At 40.3% G+C, this 21,299-nt stretch overlaps 1 protein-coding gene across 1 annotated transcript; it reads left to right on the top strand.

The window, feature by feature from the left end:
• The first annotated feature begins 4,094 nt into the window (after nt 1–4,094).
• Nucleotides 4,095–20,885, top strand: LOC137925780 (orexin receptor type 2-like). Its single transcript, XM_068769250.1, has 8 exons — nt 4,095–4,120; nt 4,171–4,570; nt 6,036–6,183; nt 9,795–9,936; nt 11,060–11,169; nt 15,543–15,642; nt 19,023–19,135; nt 20,716–20,885. The coding sequence occupies exons 1-8, from the start codon at nt 4,095–4,097 to the stop codon at nt 20,883–20,885; spliced, it is 1,209 nt and encodes a 402-aa protein (XP_068625351.1).
• Nucleotides 20,886–21,299: the final 414 nt, after the last annotated feature.

Raw genomic sequence — 21,299 nt, 5'->3', positions numbered from 1 at the left:
GATGAATAACAACAGTTCGCGCAGTTTATTTCAGCCACTGTCACAGTGTTATGTCTTATGACATAGCACTGCGGGGTCATGCTGTCGCAATAAACACGATCTTTGTACTGCGGAAAATATTTCTTGGCGCTATGTATAATTTGATTCGTAAAGCGTCTTTAAGAGAAAAAATTAAGGAAGCAAAAATACGGAATATTGCTTCTCAATAGTGGATTCTAGTATTACAGACGGCAATAATTAAAGTCTAAATTTAGATGCCCGAGTACTCCGCCGTGCCGCCGCGCCCGCCCCGCTCCGGACAGCCGTCCTGCGCGCCCGGGTATACTGCGCTTGGCACGGGTGGAAGAAAAACTGTTGTGTCTACAAAAACATTATCAAGTGCGGTATACACAATGTGCATATAAGACTCGACCGAATCACAAAAATCATTCGGTCTGTATATGCTTCTACAATGTTACAACTTTCTACAATATTCAGAAAACTTCCATAGCTGGATTAAAAAAAATGTCAACTAATGTTTGTTTGCTGAGTGTTATTACATTGTTAATGATTTCATAGATGATGGAACAATCTGTAACGTATATTATTGAAAACAATACACGTTACGCTGAGCGTTTCGCTCGCTCTTTTCAGGTCCGAGGTATTTGTCATGCGATCAAGAGTCATGCTCAACTCAACGTAAACAAAAGATGTAATCCATCAAATGATGAATAAAGAATGTTTAGATTAGAATTTGATGCTGCTGTTCAAATTTATACAATTTCTTTTTATTTAACAATGTTCTTCTGATTGGACGGTGTAAAATGTCTAGACTAAACCTTGTTTGTTATTAAATCAACTCGAGGACTCCACCGGGAGCCTCAGGTCTGGTTGTTACATAGTTGTTTTACTCGATCGACTTTATGTTGCTTAAGAAAGTTCCGTGAAGAGACCAGGAGCAATGAACCTTTTAAGATGGAAGACCATCTTTGGGCTAACCCTTAATGCCATTTAACAATGTAATTGAAACTAGTCCGGGTGAGCTAAATCGTTTTATAACTTCGTTGGTGACTGTTGGCAGGATAGCATTGCTACAGATTTGGAAAGTTGCTAGCACTGGGAGATGTTACGGAAGAAACTTCAAGAGCGCATCTTCAACAGCGCTTCTATTGATGGTTAGAGATAATTAGTGTGGTACGCGGCGGTCTAGCGTGTGCATTTGGAACTGTTCCTACCAGAGCGACCAGCTCTCGTCGCTGCCAACTGGCTACAGTTAATGAATTTGGGAGTTATTGAAGAGACGACAGAGATAACATTTTAAAATATAAACGATCATAAATACAGACATGAAGGGCTTGCTTACTAAATTTCAATCTATTTAATTCGACCAGTTGGCGGCAACAGAAAACGTTTTCTTCGAGTCCTGTATCAGTTAGCGGATATTCCATCGGCTGCTGATGACGCGAATATCTAAAGACTAGTTGTGTAAAGAGGCATCGAAGCAATCCGCAGTAGAGTTGATTGCTTTAAAAGGCTTGGTACTCTGCTAATTAATTTTCTTACACTGAAACGTCGTTAATAATTAAGAGTGCAACACCGACGCGGGTCGTTGCTTCTGCGGGGGGCGTTGCTCGGAAAAAATTACAATTCGTTCTTTTCGCCAACAACTAGTTGTTCGATACGAAGTTTGGCGGCAAACTTTTTTAATATTAAACTAAACGTTTTTCGGGAATTTTGATCCATCTTCAGGTCGTTAGACTTCTGCTTCACGAACAAATTAATGTACGCTTTAAATAACAATATATTAATCATTTAGACATGACGCTCCTTTTGATCCTGTAGAACGATCGCTTATATACGACAAGTGAAGAGTTTTAAAAGAGAGACAAGCTTGTTATAGTCCCGCGTCAGCTTCAAAAGTTAGCAAAGTTTGTTGTGGACAACTGTTGATGCTGCTGCAATGGACTACCTAACGACTCGAATCGTCATGAAATTGATTTTGAAGGTCATTAAACTAAAATAAATTTAAAGTTTTTTACAGTGAAAAATATTTTTTATTATTAAGGCATTTGTGAAAATCTCTAGAAAAACTCGGCTGAGTTTGCTACGTGCAGTGTGAATTTTTTTCAGAACAAGGCGCCTTACGATCTGTATCTTTGACAGCTTTCTTGACGTTACATACATTTTTTGTTCAATAAACTTTAATTTTGGAAAATTATTAGTGCCCGATTGTAAAATTTTCCAACCCGGTGCAACGTCACACAAGCTAAATACATCTTCACTGCCCTCTCACAAACTTTCCGTTAAACTGCAAAACGCATCTCAAACATCAAAAGACAAATTAAATTGATATCGATTAAATCCAAAGTGTACATCAATAAACCGCTTCTGGCGTGTTTTGCACAAAATATTAGCTCCGACACGGCAGCCCGCCCTCGCGAGAAGTTTTAGTGTTTGATCGGTGGAGCGGTCCACCTTTGTTTATGTTCCTAAATAAATTCCGAGCCGCGCACTCGCATTTATTCATTTATAAATATTTCTTCACTGCGGTGTAATTTTTAAACGAAATGTAAAATGAAGATTTGATCAGAAAATGTAGAAGGTGATTAGTTATAGGCGCGAAAGATTCGAATGGATGAATGCGCGCGGTGCGTTTACTTGATTAATGTGCGGTAATGATAACATATTGACAACAATTGTTGATTCAGCCCCTGAGCACCCGCACACGTGGTCCACCTCTAAAGATGTTTATGGGGGTTATACCGTAACCGCCACGCCTGGTGGGCCGGTTGGCGATCGCAGTGTGGTATAACGGTGCGTAGAGGGCGCTCCTATCCGTCCTGTGGAAGCTTGTTTGTGAGCAGTGGCAGTTCTATATAATCAATGCAACAAAGTGTGAATTATATAAGATTGTAGCCCGGGAATTGAACCCGCGACCTGCGATCGCAAGTCTCCTTACCGCTGGACCACCGGTGCTTATTTAATGCACACATTTAATTTGATGGAACAAATAAGACAAACCCAATTAATTTGATGTTCATCACCTGATTATATTTGTTTATTTTATATATTATTCAGATTTGATATACGCATTTAAATGTTTGATTTGGTACACAGTATTTAACTTATGTTAATAGAAATGTATTCGCGCGAAGAATTGTGAACAATTCGGATCGTCGCGGGCGCTGTTCAACTCGACGTCGGTGCGATTGTAAATTTTGCTTGAAATTAATTATTGTTTACTATCCGTCCCGTCATCGGCCTGACGTATTCCTCTGCAAATAATAAATTAATGTTACATATTTCAGAGTAAATACTTTATACAGAGTGATTGGAAATAGGCGCAAATACTTTAAAGATTTTTTTGTAGTAAATGAGTCGCACATACTTTCTTTTAAAGCTATCACATTTATAATCATTCACCCTGTATAGCGCGTTTATAATTATACAACTCAATCAAAGTGTACAATCGGCGGTTGAAATCGCAACTTTCGATTGCGATGTAGAAACATTAATTTCGACCAACAATTAAAAAAAAACTATTTCATATTTGAAAATATGTAAACTGTATACGCAGGAAGAACGCAAAACAGAACTGTTGTAACCTTTTTACTCGAATTTGGCGGTAGTGCATAGAGAAAATTGCTTCCAATATAACTATGTATTAATATATATTTGAATAACATTGTCTTGTCTCAACGGCTTGGCGTTACGAAGGTGCTTAGCAAACCCTTTTTAACATGATAAATGTTCTTTTTTGTTTTATTATATAACAATCGAATTGAATGGTTTTGAACTGCCGATTGAAAAAAAATTGTACTATATGAATTAGTATACATATCAGCCGACAGACGGCCGCTGTAAGGCATAGGCCTCCCGCAAAGATCGCCCAAATGACCGGCCCAGCGCTGCGCGCGCGCACCCGGCGACGAGCGACGTGCTCCGCCCACTGCCCCACTGTTAGTCGTGTTTATTTGCTGATAACTTGATGTTCGTTTGTTTCAGATTCGCAGTCTAACCTGTTACATACAAAGAATCCAAAATGAATCCACATTTAGAGAAATTGATTGTTATTGTGGCGGTTGTAACAAATGTAGGATTTTGTTATGGAACAAATGGACTTGATGGGAATGAATTTGAAGTCAAGGGATATAAGGAGATTAGGTTAAGAAGAGCTGTTGTAAATGACAGAGATGTCTCCGTGGAGGAGGTGAGGGGGAGTGGGAAAGGGAACGTGAGCGCGGACACCGAGGAGGAGGAGGGGTGCGTGGGCGCGCCGGAGTTCTGCAACCTGACGCGCGAGGAGTACGTGCGCATGCTGGAGGCGTACGTGCGGCCGCAGCCGTACGAGTGGGCGCTGATCGCGACGCACGGCGCGGTGCTGGCGGCGGGGCTGGCCGGCAACGCGCTCGTGTGCGTCGCCGTGTACCGCAACCGCGCCATGCGCACCGTCACCAACTACTTCATCGTCAACCTGGCCGTGGCCGACTTCCTGGTGCTGCTCTTCTGCCTGCCGCCCACCGTGCTCTGGGACGTCACCGAGACTTGGTTCCTGGGCGAGGCGCTCTGCAAAATCCTTCTGTATTTCCAGGTGAGCGGAAACACATTGGAATGCTACGCTCAGTCGAGCGGCGCACTCATGTGTTCATTCTTCAGAAGACAAAGATCAAAACGGGATCTGTTGATCAACCTTTAATTCGCGATTGTTGACTTTTGCTACATACTCTTCTAGATAGATCTCAGATATTATACCTTGTTGGTATATTTTGTGCAGTTGGTGTACGATGTAATCATTCTTCTTTTAAATTTTTTAAATTATTTTATTATTTAATTTTTTGTAAATGCAATCGAAAACAATGTTCCTTTTAATTGACATAATTATTAACATTTCGTTTGGCGCGGCGGACAGGTAAGGAGAACCGGGTTCTGTGTTGTTGACAGTTGCCTTTACCGTACAGTGCTGGGATAGTTCGACAATAGCGTTAAACAAAGATAACGTTTTATAAAACCTATTCCAGCCAGATAATCAGTTTTATTATTCCCGACGTGCCAAATCAAACGCCGGGCTGCTACACGCCGGCGGAGAACAGTAAAAGAACGCCGATAATCTGAATGAGATCATTATAGTTTATGAGATTATGTCCGAGCAGAGATTTACACTCGCCGAAATAAACCGCGTAGCCATAAAACACGCTTACGGGCTCGTCCGTGACTTGTTTAGGAGCAGCCGGGGGGAGGGGGGGGGGGCGCGGTAAACGAATCATAATTTAGACGTCGGACGGGGTCGGCGCGGCCGCGGGCCGCGGGCGGCCGCCAGCGTGTGGACGGTATCAGTGCGGCTGTCTTAAGTCTAATGCTTGAGGCAGATTCACAGCAATGTATCCACCCTCAAGAGTTAGCTTAAAACAACTTTAAAGTGTAGCAGACATCATGAGAAAACTCGCTGCTTATTTAGAAATGTACACCCTGAGCTGGACAAACATTCTCATTTCAGCTGTAGGACCTCCATGTTCGAACATAGGCCTCCCCATAGATTTATAACAGGACGAATGAATTAATAATCATAATCAAAAACGTGATTGCGTACCAAGAATTTAGCGATAAACAATGGTGTAAAAACTTAACAATTATACAAACACCACCATTATCCACAAAATAGAAGTACAATGAGAAAATACAGAGCTGTTATGACTTTACATACAAAGTAATGTTATATTAACATAAATCAAAAGTTAACGGTAGCTTTTGTAAAATATTTTGTTTAATATGCTGAAGTGCTTGTTAATCGAGTCAGTGTTAGAGAGGTAATCAACATACGAGTATGAACATCGACGCATAAGAGCGAGTAAGTTGAACGAGGCGTCGTCACCACCGACGGGTTCTCGGCAGAGGGTCTGTAGCAACCTCGATTTTTCTTTTTTCTTTCTCTCGATTTACATTTCAATTGTTTTGTCGCAATAGACTTCTGCGTACAATTTCGATATTACGTGACGTGCCCGACACGACATGCCCGACGCGACGTACGCTACGTGACTTAGCGCGCGTTCTGGTTGCAGTCGGTGTCGGTGACGGTGTCGGTGTTGACGCTGACTTCTATCTCGCTGGACCGCTGGTACGCCATCTGCTTCCCCATCGAGTTCAAGTCGACCACCGGGCGCGCGCACACCGCAATCCTGCTCATCTGGCTCGTGTCGCTGCTCTTCAGTAAGCATTCGTCTCCGCAATCCACCCACCACCACACAACACACCTGGTTATCCTATACAGGGTGACTGGATACAAGAAAAAAAAGGCTTTAAATGGGTGAATGTATAGGTAATCTGTCAGCGCAGGACTATAAAACTTTCAAACCTCTTTCCATTCAACATGAATAAAGTCATCGCCCTGAAATATAGTAAAGTATATATTTTTTCTATTGGAATGCTACAGGATAATAACTTCTAGCAGATACAAATTTTGTATAGACAGATTGTAAACGATTATTAATTTCAGTAATCCAAATTTCGAAAATACTTCTTTACTATGTAACCAATAAGTTATTTATTATTGCCGAAACCATAGATTTTTGTGTTGGATGTTACACCGTATACTAGTCTACAGCAAGTGCTATACATTCACTCTTTAAAGCTTTCACAATTATAATCAATTACTTTGTATGGTCTAATTGATTTCACGGCATGAATAAAAGAATTTTGTAAACATGGAACGCAGAAATACAACATAATGTATTTCATTTATAACATGACAAGATGCAAATAGAATTATATACAAACACACAGGCCAGTGTTATGTTTGCTTTGCACGAAATTATTACACAAAAACTCACAAGAAGCTCTCGAAAACGAATGAATCAGCAAACAAAAAACTTCAATACATTAAAACGATGCAGGATCCTTCGGTGTGGCGACGTTTCAGATAACAATACGTATCCGACTATAAGTATGTATCTTAAATTCAATTTCGATATCAAAAAGGAACTTTACCTGTTGTTTGTGATACGTCAATATATATGTATTTGTGTAGTCATGATCAATTTCAAAAACACGCCGCGTGATGGTCGCCACTTGTATACGATACCTCATAATTTTAGGCATTTAACTAAACGTACATTAAAATGTCAAACTTGATATGTTCTAACATATATATGTGAATAATTTTAGTAACAACATAAGGCAGCGGATAACAGAGGTCGACAACTATGTTTACATGCTAAATACTAGACATATTTAGGGCGTTTTGAAAAAAAAATAGTTTAGTTAATTTAATTTAAGAAAAGATTAGAATAACCGTAAATGTAAAAACAAAGGCACGGATGCTGATGTGTGTCGAATGTGGACTAAAAAAAGTTTTAAGACTTTTGTCACGATGTAATGTTCTTTCTCATTGCGCTAATGACCAACTCACCTTTTACATTTGAACTGTCTTCAAACGGTGGGCGGATAGAGACGCGGGTTTAAAATTGCTCTGTGCTTTGTTTGGAAAAAGAATAGTGTGTTTTTACAATTTTCTTATTTGGGCTATGAAAGTAGAGACATGATTTTACTTACAATTTTGATCATATGTCATAGTTGAGAATACATTATATTATATAATAAATTAGGTAGGGTATAGAGTATTTACTATCATGTAAATATCAATCTAATGTAATGAGTTATACGGGTCGATCGGTCACAGGTGCAATAGCTTCAACGAGGTGCAGATGTAACAATTACTGTCAATTACTCAATGGTTTCATTAGTAACAGCGTATTCATAATACGGTGAGAAAAAGCGTTTTCAAAATTCGTATTACTACATTTATTTTGTGCTGCCTGAAGTAATTGGCCTGTCGCAGTGCAATAGAAGAAATAGCCAATGAATGTAGCCGCATGTCAGAGTGACTCACTTCACACAAGGTTTGAAGCTTTCCTAATTAATACCAGTCAACCTGTAGATAAAATACAAATATCGGAAATTGTAGTTCAAAATATAAGGTATTTCAAATAGGCATATATATGTTGCCTGTTTGAAATACGATCAATATTTATAACGCACATTGTGACGTATTTATTTCAGAGTCACAATACAATCAGTGAGTGAATTAAATTTATAAATAAATACACGAGTAATAAATTTCTTTATTGCGTTAAATGATTTCTACGAAAGTAAGTAAAGCGGACGAACTGACCTTGCGAAATAAATAAATGTAACGAAGCGTTTCAAGGATGCTAGATATTGTCAACTGATTTCGTCTTCGAGGACCTTGAGGAAAGATTTGACTGTTTATTGGGGCAGGCGGGGAATTATTTTTCATCTTTGACGTGGCCCAGTTAAAATTACCGACAGCGAGCTCGCGGGGAAGTGGGTTACGGCGCGGCAGGGGGGCGGGGGGGCGGCCGGTGTCGCTTTACGGAGTAATGGCCAATCCGCCCGCCCTCTAATTGACGGTATCGAGTTTCCGGACAAGATCCTGCGGCGCATTAGCGGCGAATGTCTAAATCATCCTTTACAATTGACCAGTAGTTGGTTCGATCGTCGCTCTCGTGTCGCAGGGCGCGCGCTTCACCGCCCGCGGACTGAACACGGCGAATGTTCGTTAAACAATAAAAGATGCACAGATGTAATTCTTTCTAGTTAAATATTTACTTTATATTTTACAGCTCTATAAGGAAAGTACTTATTTAATTGATTATACAGTGGGTTAGTTCCCTTTTCATGGCGGCCCAGCGGCGGGGGACCGACGCTTGCGATCGTAGGTCGCGGGTTTGGTTCCTGGGTTGCAATGCTGTATAACGTACACTTTATGCAATAATTATATAGAATTGCCACTGCTTATAAACAAGTTTCTAGACGATGAGCACCAGCGTCCGCCGCGTACCATGGCGTGGAGAGTAAAGTACATCCCCTATGGATATCATTGGGGCAAGTCTATGCCCTGGCGGGGGCGTCTATGGCCTAGAGAGTAGTTTTGTATTGCTTTCTGTTTCATTTAGTAACGTTTAGACATGAGCTAACATAATTACGGCAGCGGTGTGTGCGTATGCAAAAGGCGAAAATAATTAATTTCGTACTTTGTTAAATTTTATTCGCTTATATTTATTTATTAATGATTGCCAATAAAATTTACAAAATTACACGTAAATACATAGATATTAAGAAATACAAGACCAACTGCAATATTAATGACATGGGACCTCAACATTAGCTGGGTTAACAAACAAAAAAGGATTTTTAAAAATAAAAGTCAGATCGTCCACAAATATATTTCCTACACATCTTAATCTAGTAAGTTACAAAGTAATAATTATTCTTTAGTTAAATATTTATTGATTAATTAAAACTAATATTAAGCATTGCTGCTGGCGCGCCTGAAATAAATGAATGTATTATTTAAATGTAAGCTAGTACGGGAGGAGATCATGTTTGAAACTGCACCAACTGTTGTCAGCTAGATGGTAATGTGGAGCAGGGACGAGGAAGTGATCACATAAATCGTACGAAGTAGACACTACAGCGCATTGTCCGCGTGATCACGGCACCAGTTTATAAGAGAAGCTGAATAATAATGACCGAGACGTCATAATACGGAGTCCGAAAAAAAAATCAAGACCGCTAAATAAAAAAAGAACAATTTGTAAAGAATAGTATTTTTAGTTTAAATTAAAAATAGTTTAAGAAAGGACTGTGGTAACTTAGTACAAGTAATCACTGTGACATTTAAATAATAATTGTTAATTTTAAAAAAGCCACGGACCCTGAAGTATGTGGGATAAAGTCTCAAAAAACTCTTGTCAGCCTTTGTAGTAAAGTGTTGTGACGCGTGCTGGTCTGTGGCGCAGACAGCCCCGAGCTGGTGGTGCTGACGACGGTGCGCGCGGTGCCGCTGCGCTTCGGGCTGCAGTACCTGGTGCAGTGCGTGGCCACGTGGTCCGCCACCAGCGACCTGGTGTGGCACGTCGTCAAGCTGCTGCTCATCTACACGTGAGTCACTCCCACACCACACCACAAGCGAACGCGATAATGTGAACACCATGTTTCATTCTTATGTCTTCTTGAAGAGGCTACCTGAGTTGATTTAGTAGTTGATGTACAAACATGTCATCATCATTTCAGCCGTAAGACGCCTACCGCTGGACTAATGTATTGAATGTCGCAAGTTAACTTAAAATAATATTTATCCAGAATAGCAGACGAACGAAAATCTCCTGGTTATTTAGACATGTTCATCCCGAGCGAAACAGACATACGTATTGCTGAATAAGGCCCTCGTCCATAGATTTATAATAAGACTTGTGGACTTACTTGGCTGCGTCTGCTGACCCGTGGTTTCTATTCTAGAACGGTAAGACTTCAAGGCCTGCCCACTGCTCTGCCACTTCGACTTGATTAATCCAAAAAGATTCCACGATCAAATTCATATCTGCCACTATAAAATTAAAACCAATATAAAAAAGTATATTATTCTATCGAAGAACATTATACGTTAATGCGTGAAATTAAATGATGTTGATGTTCACTAAGGAAGCTAATTATTGTCGCGCATCTATAAAACTATATTTGTAAAGAGCAAATGTTGAGTTTCTCGCCGGCTCTCAGCAGAACTGCCTCCCGAGCCGACATTAGCTTCTGCAGGGACAATAATGCTGACAGTTTATGCAGATTGAATCGGCGAGATACGTTACTTACTTTTGTGCGTTTCTGAGTCTGCGCACTCGTGATGCGCTCTCGGCGACAAATGTTTTTATTCATTTGTTGATTCGTTCATTTATTATTTTGTTTACACACGCGGCTATTTATTGAAATCATTGTTTATGTCTCTCCTCCGGACACGATGTGCGACCACCATTTACAGAATATGTCAATGTGCTCTGTCGCAAAAGTTGATATGTGTTAGTCGTAACGTGTATTTATGCAAGATATGTTAAAGTATTCTGGCTTTTGTTAGCAACGTTTGTATGTGTGTGAGTGCTGGCGCGTGTAGACCCTGTGTGCAGGACGCTTCCTACCGGTTCTATTAGAAATCTATGTGGAAGGCCTGGGTCCAGCGACGGAGGTCCTATGGCATGTATTATGGTGATGATGATGTCGTCTGACATTCCTGCAGCATACCCCTGCTGGTGATGACAGTGGCGTACCACCAGATAGTGCGCGTGCTGTGGAGCTCCGACAAGATTCCTGGACAAGACACCACCAAGCTCGCCTCGGCCGAACAATGTAAGTGACCTTTTTTCTAATTTCTAACTTTGTGGCCCGCGAAGATTGCGTTGGAATTAATATATGTATTGTATTTGGTATCGTTTTTCAATGATACAAATACCTTCTAGTTTTGGCAATGATGTCTTTTGATTATTTTGATTTCATTCAGGCTACATCTGATAATGTGTTTATGTATAAATCTTTATTAAAAGATGTGTTGTTGTGGAGTTTCTTCTTGCTTCTTCTCCATAACTATAATACCCTGCGGAGCAGAGTGAAAAGTGAAATAGATTACAAAGGAAAAGTTGACGATTATTAAGAGATCAGGTGAAAGTTCCAGAGTCGATGGCTCCGCCGGGAGCCGTCGAGCTATGCCGCTTTAAAAAGGTCTTAAGCGACGAATTCTGCGCCCGCCGCTCTACACCTGCAGAATCTGCAAATGGCATCTGGGCAGCAGTGAGTTTCGATTAAAAAAAGAGTTAGAATATATAACTCAAAGATAAATGAGCAAATAAAATGACAAGAGTAATATATCATACAGCTTAATGTTATGCTATTCTTAAGTTATATACAACTTATGATAATAGAGGAAAATAGATGTGGTAGTTTCGGTTTCGTGTCTTCTGTTTATAAACAAGAGTAAAAACAATAGTTAAGGGCAGCCGGAGATCGACGCAGATTCCTTCGCGTTACGGGATCACTCGCTTAAACAAGCAAACAAAAAAGTTTCGTCAGAAGTGTAACGGTGCCGTTCGTCAGCGCGCGCCGACGCGGCCGAGACAGCCGCCGGTAAACACGCGCGGAACGTCCGCCACGAGAGGCACGCGCGCGCGATTTTATAAATTCAATCCCGGAGTTCGAGGGGTTGTGACATTGTAAGTATTTAAACATTGGAATGTAATTTTATCAAAAACAAAAGTCGCTACATGACTACTTAATTTTTTTTAATTTATATATTGATTAATTCACGTTTCCCTTGCTTACATTATAATTTGGAAACGACTTTATCGAGTTGAGGTCGCTGCTGCCCATCGTTCGGAGAGCTGTTTGTGAGCGGTGGCAATTCTTTGCAATTAATGCACAAAGTGCGGGGCATGTTTTGACTCGATTTTGTCAAATAAACGACTTGTATTTAAATGAACATTAAGCAATTTTAATAATTCTTTTCGTAATATAAAGAAACAATAACCATAAATTGCTTTTTTTCTTCAAAATTAAATCATCTTACTTCCACGGAGCAAAAAAGATACATTGAAACTTACAGCGCAGAAGCGCTGCGTCGTGGTGTTCGAGGCGCTTTCGTGCCGCGTCGCGTTTAAACGGTTATCTTAGATTGTCTTTTGAAAATTGATCGCGTGATTTATAAGCGTACTGACGTAGAATATTTATATTAGTCGTTACTGAAACACGTCCGTAATTTTCATGACTTTCGAAAAAAAAATGATGTTGGCTAAAATTCGTGTGACTTGGACCGCGCGCAAGCTGTGCTGATAATAAGAACACGGGCACGTATTTGTGCGTCCGGCGAGCCGCGTCAAGCAAAGCGGCGGACGCATCATCGCCGACGTAAAAAAGCACAGTTTAGTGGCGTCACGTGACCACCAATATAACCAATATAACCAATATTTAAATACACAAACATTTGATTTGGTTTCGCGCGCGAGGTGCGCTTGTATTTGTGTCGGGTATTCTCTCAGAAGACGGCGCGGTGAGAATTGAAAACATAATCACAGAAAAATATCGACAGAGTTTTTTGTAGGCTTTTTTCAGATAAAAGATTTTTAAGTGGAAATAAAGCTTGCGAACGAATTGTTTTAATTACTCCACTAAAGACATTTAAGAAAGCGTCCAAAAAACCCCGATTGAGTTCGATGCGGGCTTCTGCGTAAGAGCTGGGTGCCATTCCATTCCAGTTCCATTGAAATTGTTGCTTTCGACGCTCATTGTCTGTACGGAAGTGATTCCTCTGACTGATCTGGGGTGAAAATATAACAAAAGAATAATATTAGACAGATATTCACACGATGCGCGATAAGGCTTGAATGCGCCAGTATGTATATAAGTGTACATATGTGCAGGGGGTATTTTTCGCGACATTTCGGCCAAAATTCATGATTCAGGTTAATTTCGATCACTAGGAAAACACTAATTTCTATGTTTTGTTTAAACATTGTTTTATCTAGATGTATACTTCATTGATCTGTTGACATAAACTTTGTTTTACACACAGATTTTATTTTACAATTAAATGAACAGTATTTATTTTTTTTTTATTAAAAAATGTTAAAGAACACATGTGAAGAATGCCTTTGTAAATGTTGTATCACCTGTAGAACATTTCATATTAGCTGGCTGGGAAAACACTCTTCGATTGATTAAAATATTTAAACCGTCAGAAAAAATATCGCGATGAGCTTAACAAATGGAGACACGTGACGTCACGTAGTCGAGGCTTGTGGCGCAACAAAGCGATAGACGGAAGCGTCGGGCGGCGAGACGCGGCCCGTCTATGTGCGTTGAAAGAGTCGAACAACGTTTTGTGCGCACAAAACACTAGGTGCCCTTAATGTTATCGTCGATCAACAGTTATTGTCGTCAATGTGGATCAGGCAGACAGGAGAACAAGTTCCAGGAAAGATTTTCAACTATCCGACCACGGAAAATCTTAGATTACTTTGGTCATATTGCCATAAAGAACAGGACATGTAGGCCTCCCCCATATATTAACAACAGGAATGCTTAAGAGCGGGCTGCATCCAGCGAAAGAACAATGACCATTTGAAATTACAAAATTAAATTGAATTTACAAACAGTATAGATCAAGTTTGCGCAGTAGCCGGACATTATAAGTCCGAGTCTGCATCACGTTGGCAACTGCATTCCTCATGCTAATAAATTAGATCCTATCCTATCCTCATTTCAGCAAAAGATATCTAGGGCGATAAACCATAATCGCTATGCCATCTACTATGAAACTTGTCTGTGAACAGTGGCAATGCTATGTAATTAATGCACGAAGTTTGTATAATACGACTGTATTGCGGTAATCGAACCCGCGACCTGCGATCCCGAGTCCCAGGCCTCCACAGCTGCGCTGCCCTCCTCGCCCGTGGCCCCAGCGGCCGTCTGTTCTGCGCGTCATGTGACCAACAGACATTTCTATTTGCCAATTCACTGAGCTGCATGGGTTAATTTAGATTGTCTAAGAACATAGCCCCTTTATGGCTCGCTGAGCAGCTGTGAGCAACGAAGAAAATACAAGCAAGAAAAAGCACTCCAAACGACTGGCAGCCTCTGCCCTTTGCGATGTCAGGGAAAATGTGACCTTTTCACACAATAGCTGCGGACGCTTCGTTGTGAGAACTTTGCAATTACTTTCGGCTCCCAATTACCGCGGCCGTGAGTGACGTCAATTGTCCGAAAACATTTTCGGCCGGAATAATGGCCTGCGATGGTATCGCGGCTGATGTGACGGCAGCTGGGAAAAGGGTAAACGGCGGGGACGGCTGTCAAGAACGTTTTTGTCAAAGTTAACGTACTAAATAAACCATCAAAATCGTACGCGGAAATAAATATATTAAAACAAAATACGAACGGAATAGGATGTATAGGATAAATGTGAACAATAAATAAATAAAGTTGTTGCAACGGACAACTGCGGGAGAGTAGTTTTCTAAGCCAACTCTATTCGCTGAGTTGTGAATGATAAGAAGAGAATACCAGAAGAGCCCAATTTGATAGAAACTAGAATAAAATTATATATTAACTTACAATGAAGCCTAAAATACGTATGTTCATCTGGCTTCACATTGCCCCCCGGAAAGCGGAAGGTTCGGTGCGGAGGCCGCTTTGTCTAGTAAGTTTATTTTAAGACGTAGTCGACGACAAGTCTATTTTAAATCTGATGACGTCACCGATATTTTTATTAATACGTAGTTTTTTTATTATCATCTGCAGTCAGTCACAAAACTGTAATCGGATTTGCTAAGTGAACTTTTGGAGATCAACGCCTCACTGTTCGATCAAAGCAAGTGATTTACCTTACCTTCCCTAATCTCGTAATAACTTTGAGTAATAACATCGAGTTATTCAGAGGCAAGCGTGTATGACGAGTGAAACTTTCGATATATTGTTTACGACACTCAATGTCTTCTGCAATTTTTTATTATTTAAATACTCAATAATGAACCCTTTGCAAGTTGGGATAAGTTTTACTTGGAAACATTTAAATCGTTACGCATGAACGCTTGTGTTCTGCGTCGCTCCCGGGAAAAGAGTGCGATCGGACGAAGAAAATGATCACCCGCAGTCAACACAAGGAACAGATGGGAAGGAGAGGTCATCTGAGGTGGTGTGTGATCTCTTTGTAAATTGGAACGGTTCGGTTGCAGGTCAGCTGCGCTCGCGGCGCAAGGCGGCCAAGATGCTGGTGGCGGTGGTGGTCATGTTTGCCGTCTGCTACTTCCCGGTTCACCTGCTCTCTGTGCTAAGGTGGGTTCCTTTTGATACAATTATCATCAGCAGACAGACGCCAATAGCATGGCATAGACTTTTCCCATTAACGATGTAAAAATGTATGTATGTTGTTTGACACAATAATATTTATTCATTTTTCTATATGGTCTGTACTGATAAACGTCATTAAACTTCCATTCCAACTTGTACGAAGTATTGAATAGCGTGTCCGTGTGAATTTCTATTCTATCGTAATAAGGATGTTGATAAAGTAACCACAAAAAAAACTTGTCTGAGTTTCTAGCAAGCTCTTCTCAGGGCGCGTTTGGAACCAACGTAGCTTTAACTTGAAGGATGATATTATGGCGACCCTAATTCGATTGTTTGCAATTGAGTCCTTCTGGCATTTTTCTTATGAAATACACAAGTTGTTACTGTAAATGATCGCACGTGAATAATAAATAAATATATAAAGTAAACCGCGTGGTTATTGAGTATGTTATGTTTCTATTGAAAAAATGAGATGAGTGTTTATACACCCGCGAGACTAATTTAATAAAGGGTTTCAACAATCGCGCAACGTATCGCCTGGCGCGCCATCTGCCGGAGCCGTCGTTTAACCGCTGTCGTGGGCGGACGGGGCCTTTGTGATTTTTCAAACAATTCCTGCGTCCTGTTGCCGCAGGCTCTTGAAGGCTAGTCGCATGTCAAATTAGACTTTCGCTTAAAGGCAGTTCACTTCACTCGAAGCGTGCCGTCACTCAGACCTCGCGGTTCAGCAGTTGTACGATATCTTCTGGTGTGGCTGACGCGAATTCTAGAGAGAGATAGTTGTTTTGCTCGCCCGCAAGAATAAAAATAATCGCGACGAGCGGCAGCGGCAGCGGCAGCGGCGCGGTAAATTACAACACGTCAGTCTGCTTGCCGCGCGCGGCGGCTAAACATTCGTTTGTTTGCAAAAGCGCAAACAAACTGTCGGCTCGCGTTAAGATTGAACTAAAACAATTGCATGAAATCACCGCATTTATGTGATCTAAGAGGAGAAAATATTTATTTTGTATGAAATGATTTCTTTCGTCGTATGCAGGCCGCTTTCAACCGGTCCTAGAAGAAATCTAGAGAGGGACCTAACACATGTCCAATTGTAGACGTTTTATGGCTAAAATAACGATGTGTCATACATTGTTCCTGGCATTTGATTTGACACATCGGACAGAAGAATAGGACCTCCAGCAACATTTGTTAGATTTTGAAGAGCGTTGTTTTATCGGACAGTGCTCCAAAAGCTTGACATGAATGTACAGTAGTTGAAACTTTTTATAGGAGATTAATATTTAACTACTTTTTGGGCAGTTGTTTCCTAATGGGAGACAAAGAGAGAACTGATGAAAAATTATAAAGGAAGTGACAAGTAAAAACGCACCTTAGGTCAGTTAAGCATAAGGACAAAATAAAAATTGTTTATTAAAATAAAGAAAATATAGAAATAACATAACAAGTGTAAGAGGAATGAAATAAAATTCAAAGTTAAAAAAGTACTGTGAAATATCAAAAGAGTGTGGCGAAGGAAGAGAGGCGTGATGTGTATGGAATGTAAAGAAATGGTGAGGGAACAAAAGAAATTAGTAAAAATAGAAGAAGGAGAGTGACTGATGAGAAGGTACCAACTGAAAAAAATATATCTAAAATAAAAAGGCTCAAAAAATAAAAAAAGAGAGGCCCCAAAAAACAGCGCCATGACAAGTAAAAAAGAACTCTTAAGTTGTCGTTCTACGCTGCGCTTGCGCACATCTGCACTAATTTATTTTAATTTCATTATCATTTGATCAGCGAATTAAGGCTGTAATATATATATTAACGCTTACGGTGTACTTTGCGCTTAAACTCGAAACACTTAAATTTACAGTTACGGGGTTGCTGGGAACAAATTACAGCAGGATCGCACAGACACGTCTGCGAGACAAAAGTGTTGATATTAGACACTATGTCATCCATTCCGTGTAAACACTATGGTGTGATTATTAACAAACAAGTTTTTGCAGCGCGTCTAGACAATTTAAACGCAGAGACGATTATTTATTCGTAACCATTGCCTGCCACTGTCGGTCGCCAAACAAACGACGCCGCGACCCGACGTGACGACGGCAGTTATTTCTATGTCACTATTCAACGTGCAATGCAATCCGAGACTGAGAATCCGGAGAATACGGACATGATGGTCTGTCAGTATTTACGCTACAGATGTTCAAAGGAACTGAATGCTTGCTTTATGAATCCTGCACATTGTGAGATGTCGGCGATCTGAAAGTCGTTATACTATGTTTAATTAGGCTAAAAGGGTTAGAGATGGTGCACTAGATGCAAGAGTATGAAAAGGATACACAGGATGATAGGAGTAAAATCTTTAAAGTGGTCGTTGTAAAGTTTTAAATTCCAAGCACCCTATATAATGTCATCGATCTGAAATATTTTACATATTTTTTTATTTTATTTGTATGACACTGGTGAATTACTTGTGGTACTTGTGGCAGTACCAAGTCGGAAGATATAGATAGGTAAACAATAATTAATTTGAATTTTGAAAACACTTTTACGTAGTAGGTAGTGAGATAACATGGTCTTACCACATTATCCATCCGTACTATAAATTGATTGAAAATCAGTAAGCTTTTATCATTACTTTCAAGCTGTTACACATATAGATAATCTTTATGTATCTTCATTGTTTGTATATAATTTTAGCATTACGAATCATTTATAGTTAATACTTATGTACGTCATGAAGAATCCCATTTGATAGAAAATAAATAAGAAAGGGACTAATATATAGCTACTTCCGCTATGCAGCAGTAGTCGTGCAATGCAGTGCACCGCCCGCCAGCCCGCTTATAAATGCGCTTGCGGCAAACAATGCGAATTACACAACTACCACCGTTAAATCACTCAACACGTGTTTCACCCCTCCACGGGCCATCCTCAGGAGTAATGCTACACCGGTGTAGTTATTATTAATCCTTTTCTTACTTAGGATGGATTTCCGCAAAGTAACGCCTGAATCTATTAGGTATAGAAAAAAAATCAATTTGAGTTCACCTATAACGCCATATTTCATCTTAAGATAAAGCTACGAGGTTTCCACAAACCTCCTAATCCGATAAAGGTCATAACAATCTCTGTTGGGTTTTTAATTTGTGATCACTTTCACAACGGTCTTATATATACTAGTTAGAGCAATGCATTCTCAAGGTTCATAATCTGTTAGAAAATTTTTCACATCTGAATTCGTTGATTGTGCCCGGTTAGCAATTCCTCTAGGAATAGTGGTCAAGGACTTACAAACAATATAAAGGTTCTTTTAATGGAAAGGACTGCACTTGTTACTTATCTGATACGCGACTGCGTGCCGTGCGCTGCAGGTACGCCGTGGAGCTGGAGCAGGGCGACGCGGTGACCTGCCTGGCGCTCGTCTCGCACGTGCTCTGCTACGCCAACTCGGCCGCCAACCCGCTCATATACAACTTCATGAGCGGTGCGTACCACGCCCTCGCACCGACAGCTCAAACTAACACTCAACAAACACTAGCCATACTAATAATAATAACCATCTTTACTTTTATCAACATCGATACAAACAAGTTTGTTACATAACATTACCTTTTCTAGGCTCCAATAAATTATAACGCCGGGACATTTTGCTTCACCGAGTATCACCCGTTTAGTTTTAATAGTTTGGTACTGAAAATATTATAAGTTTTAAGTAAAATGTCACATTAATAGTGTATTCATCCGCCAGTCGTTACAATTCGTACTCGGGTGGCGCCATCTTGTGTTAGACATCTGACGCATCGCACGTGAAGGACTTACAAAAAAATGACAATTTACGGAATTGAAACGTGTGATTTTAGTTCTTCCCACATAACTTTTTAAAGGGATTGCTCTACTTTGTAAGGGGTGATGTAGCGTTCGTTTAGGAACGCTTTGTATTGCTGACCACTCCGGCACGATACTATGCTTAGAATAACTCAATTCTCGTTTGAATTTAAATTCTAACTCTAATGCTAATGTCACGCTGCCGTCTTCTTTGTATTTGGGATAATTCTTGAGCAGAAAATACGTGCACCGGCGGCAGTTTCAAACCGCCCGCTAAACGCGTATAAACCTATTAATGTCGCTACAGTGTAAAGATTTCATTAAGCTTTATTTATGGGAATGATGTCTCACATTGTTGGGTTAGAAACATTTGTGAAAATTATCACAAAAACATTTCCACTGAAGAGTGAACTTTTCGCGAAACAAGATGCGTTGGGAACTTTCGTACCTTTTAGTTAAACTTTGTAATTATTGGGGATCTCCATTTTTTGTATTTATTATACAAAATAAAGCCTATAAATATGGTATACATAAACAACTGAACAAAGTGTACAAAGTAAACACTACACACTATAAACAGTGAAGTAGGAACCAAGTTACATTGTGATTATTTGAAAATCAAACATTATGAATGTAAGTTAATTATTCCGATTTTATTAATTTGAGGTGTTTTGAAATTAAAATATCTATTTATTGAGAGACAGATGAGAGTTGCGACTACAGCAGTTAGCCAATTGCAAATCACATCCACTCATCATATTAGTTTTTATCAAATATAAGTGTTCCGAAGTTCTCCTCTTGACCTACTGCTGTGATCACTATCAATGATGCAAAGTCCAAAATTACACATATCCGTACAACCACCAGATTGTTAAAAGGTATTATAATTCTTGAGTAATTTCTGAGAGCAGAGTAAGTTACTTGTTAATAGATAAATAAAGCAACAACGGAACAAATAATTTGTCCCGATGATCTGTGAAGACATAGTTAGGCTGTAATTTGAATATATATTATTATTTCAGCCACAGAACGTCCATTACTAGACATAGGCCTCCCCGTGGATAAAGAAAAGGTCCGGCTGAAAGCGACTTGCATCTAAAGTTTTCCTTTACAAGGTCATAAAATGAATGAAACACTTTATCCGAGTCATTATCAATACCCAAAGCAGATATCGTCATTCAAGAAGGTAGTAAAAAAAACGTGTGACTCGTGAACTGATGAAGAAAAAATGAATTGCAGACAAGTACCGCAGGGAGTTCCGGCGAGCGTTCTGCTGCAGGGCCAAGCCGTCCCGCGAGCCTCTGACCCTGACCACGCGCACCTCCTCGCGGAGCCGGCGCGCGGGCAGCCGCTACCTGTGCCACCCGGCCGCACTGCGCAGCGGCTACAGGAACTCTTACTTGCCCTAGAGTCGCTACTTGATTATGTCGCCCGTCCACGTGGTGGGGGCCTGTGTCTATGGGCTCGTGGTCGCCACTCGAGAACCTTTCATATGGCCAACGGCCATCTACCTGAGTATACGAAGAAATTTATGTGTTAGTCGGCACTGTGTTAAGTAAGAATTTCAGTAAGATTAAAACCATGTTTATTTCGAACCCCATTGTTACCTGACTGCGAGAGGCTTTTGCTCGTTATCTACCTGTTAGTGATTCCATATCAAGTTAATACACTATCGAGTACAGTCAGTGCGCCTGTCCCCACGGTCCGTCTATCTGGTGCAACGCTAAAGCGATGCTAATCATTTCTTTTTGTCAAAATATCCAGTCCGCGACGTTCGCGTAGCAAATGTCAGATGTCCAATGTGATACGTGTTTGTGTATCGA

The sequence above is a fragment of the Battus philenor genome, unplaced genomic scaffold (genome assembly GCF_028537555.1).
Source record: "Battus philenor isolate CCGP_79_NKW_IND1 unplaced genomic scaffold, ilBatPhil1.0.hap1 SCAF_27, whole genome shotgun sequence".
In the NCBI taxonomy this organism is placed as follows: domain Eukaryota; kingdom Metazoa; phylum Arthropoda; class Insecta; order Lepidoptera; family Papilionidae; genus Battus; species Battus philenor.
The sequence above is the reverse complement of the archived record's forward strand: the minus strand, read 5'-3'. Positions and strand labels throughout refer to the sequence as shown.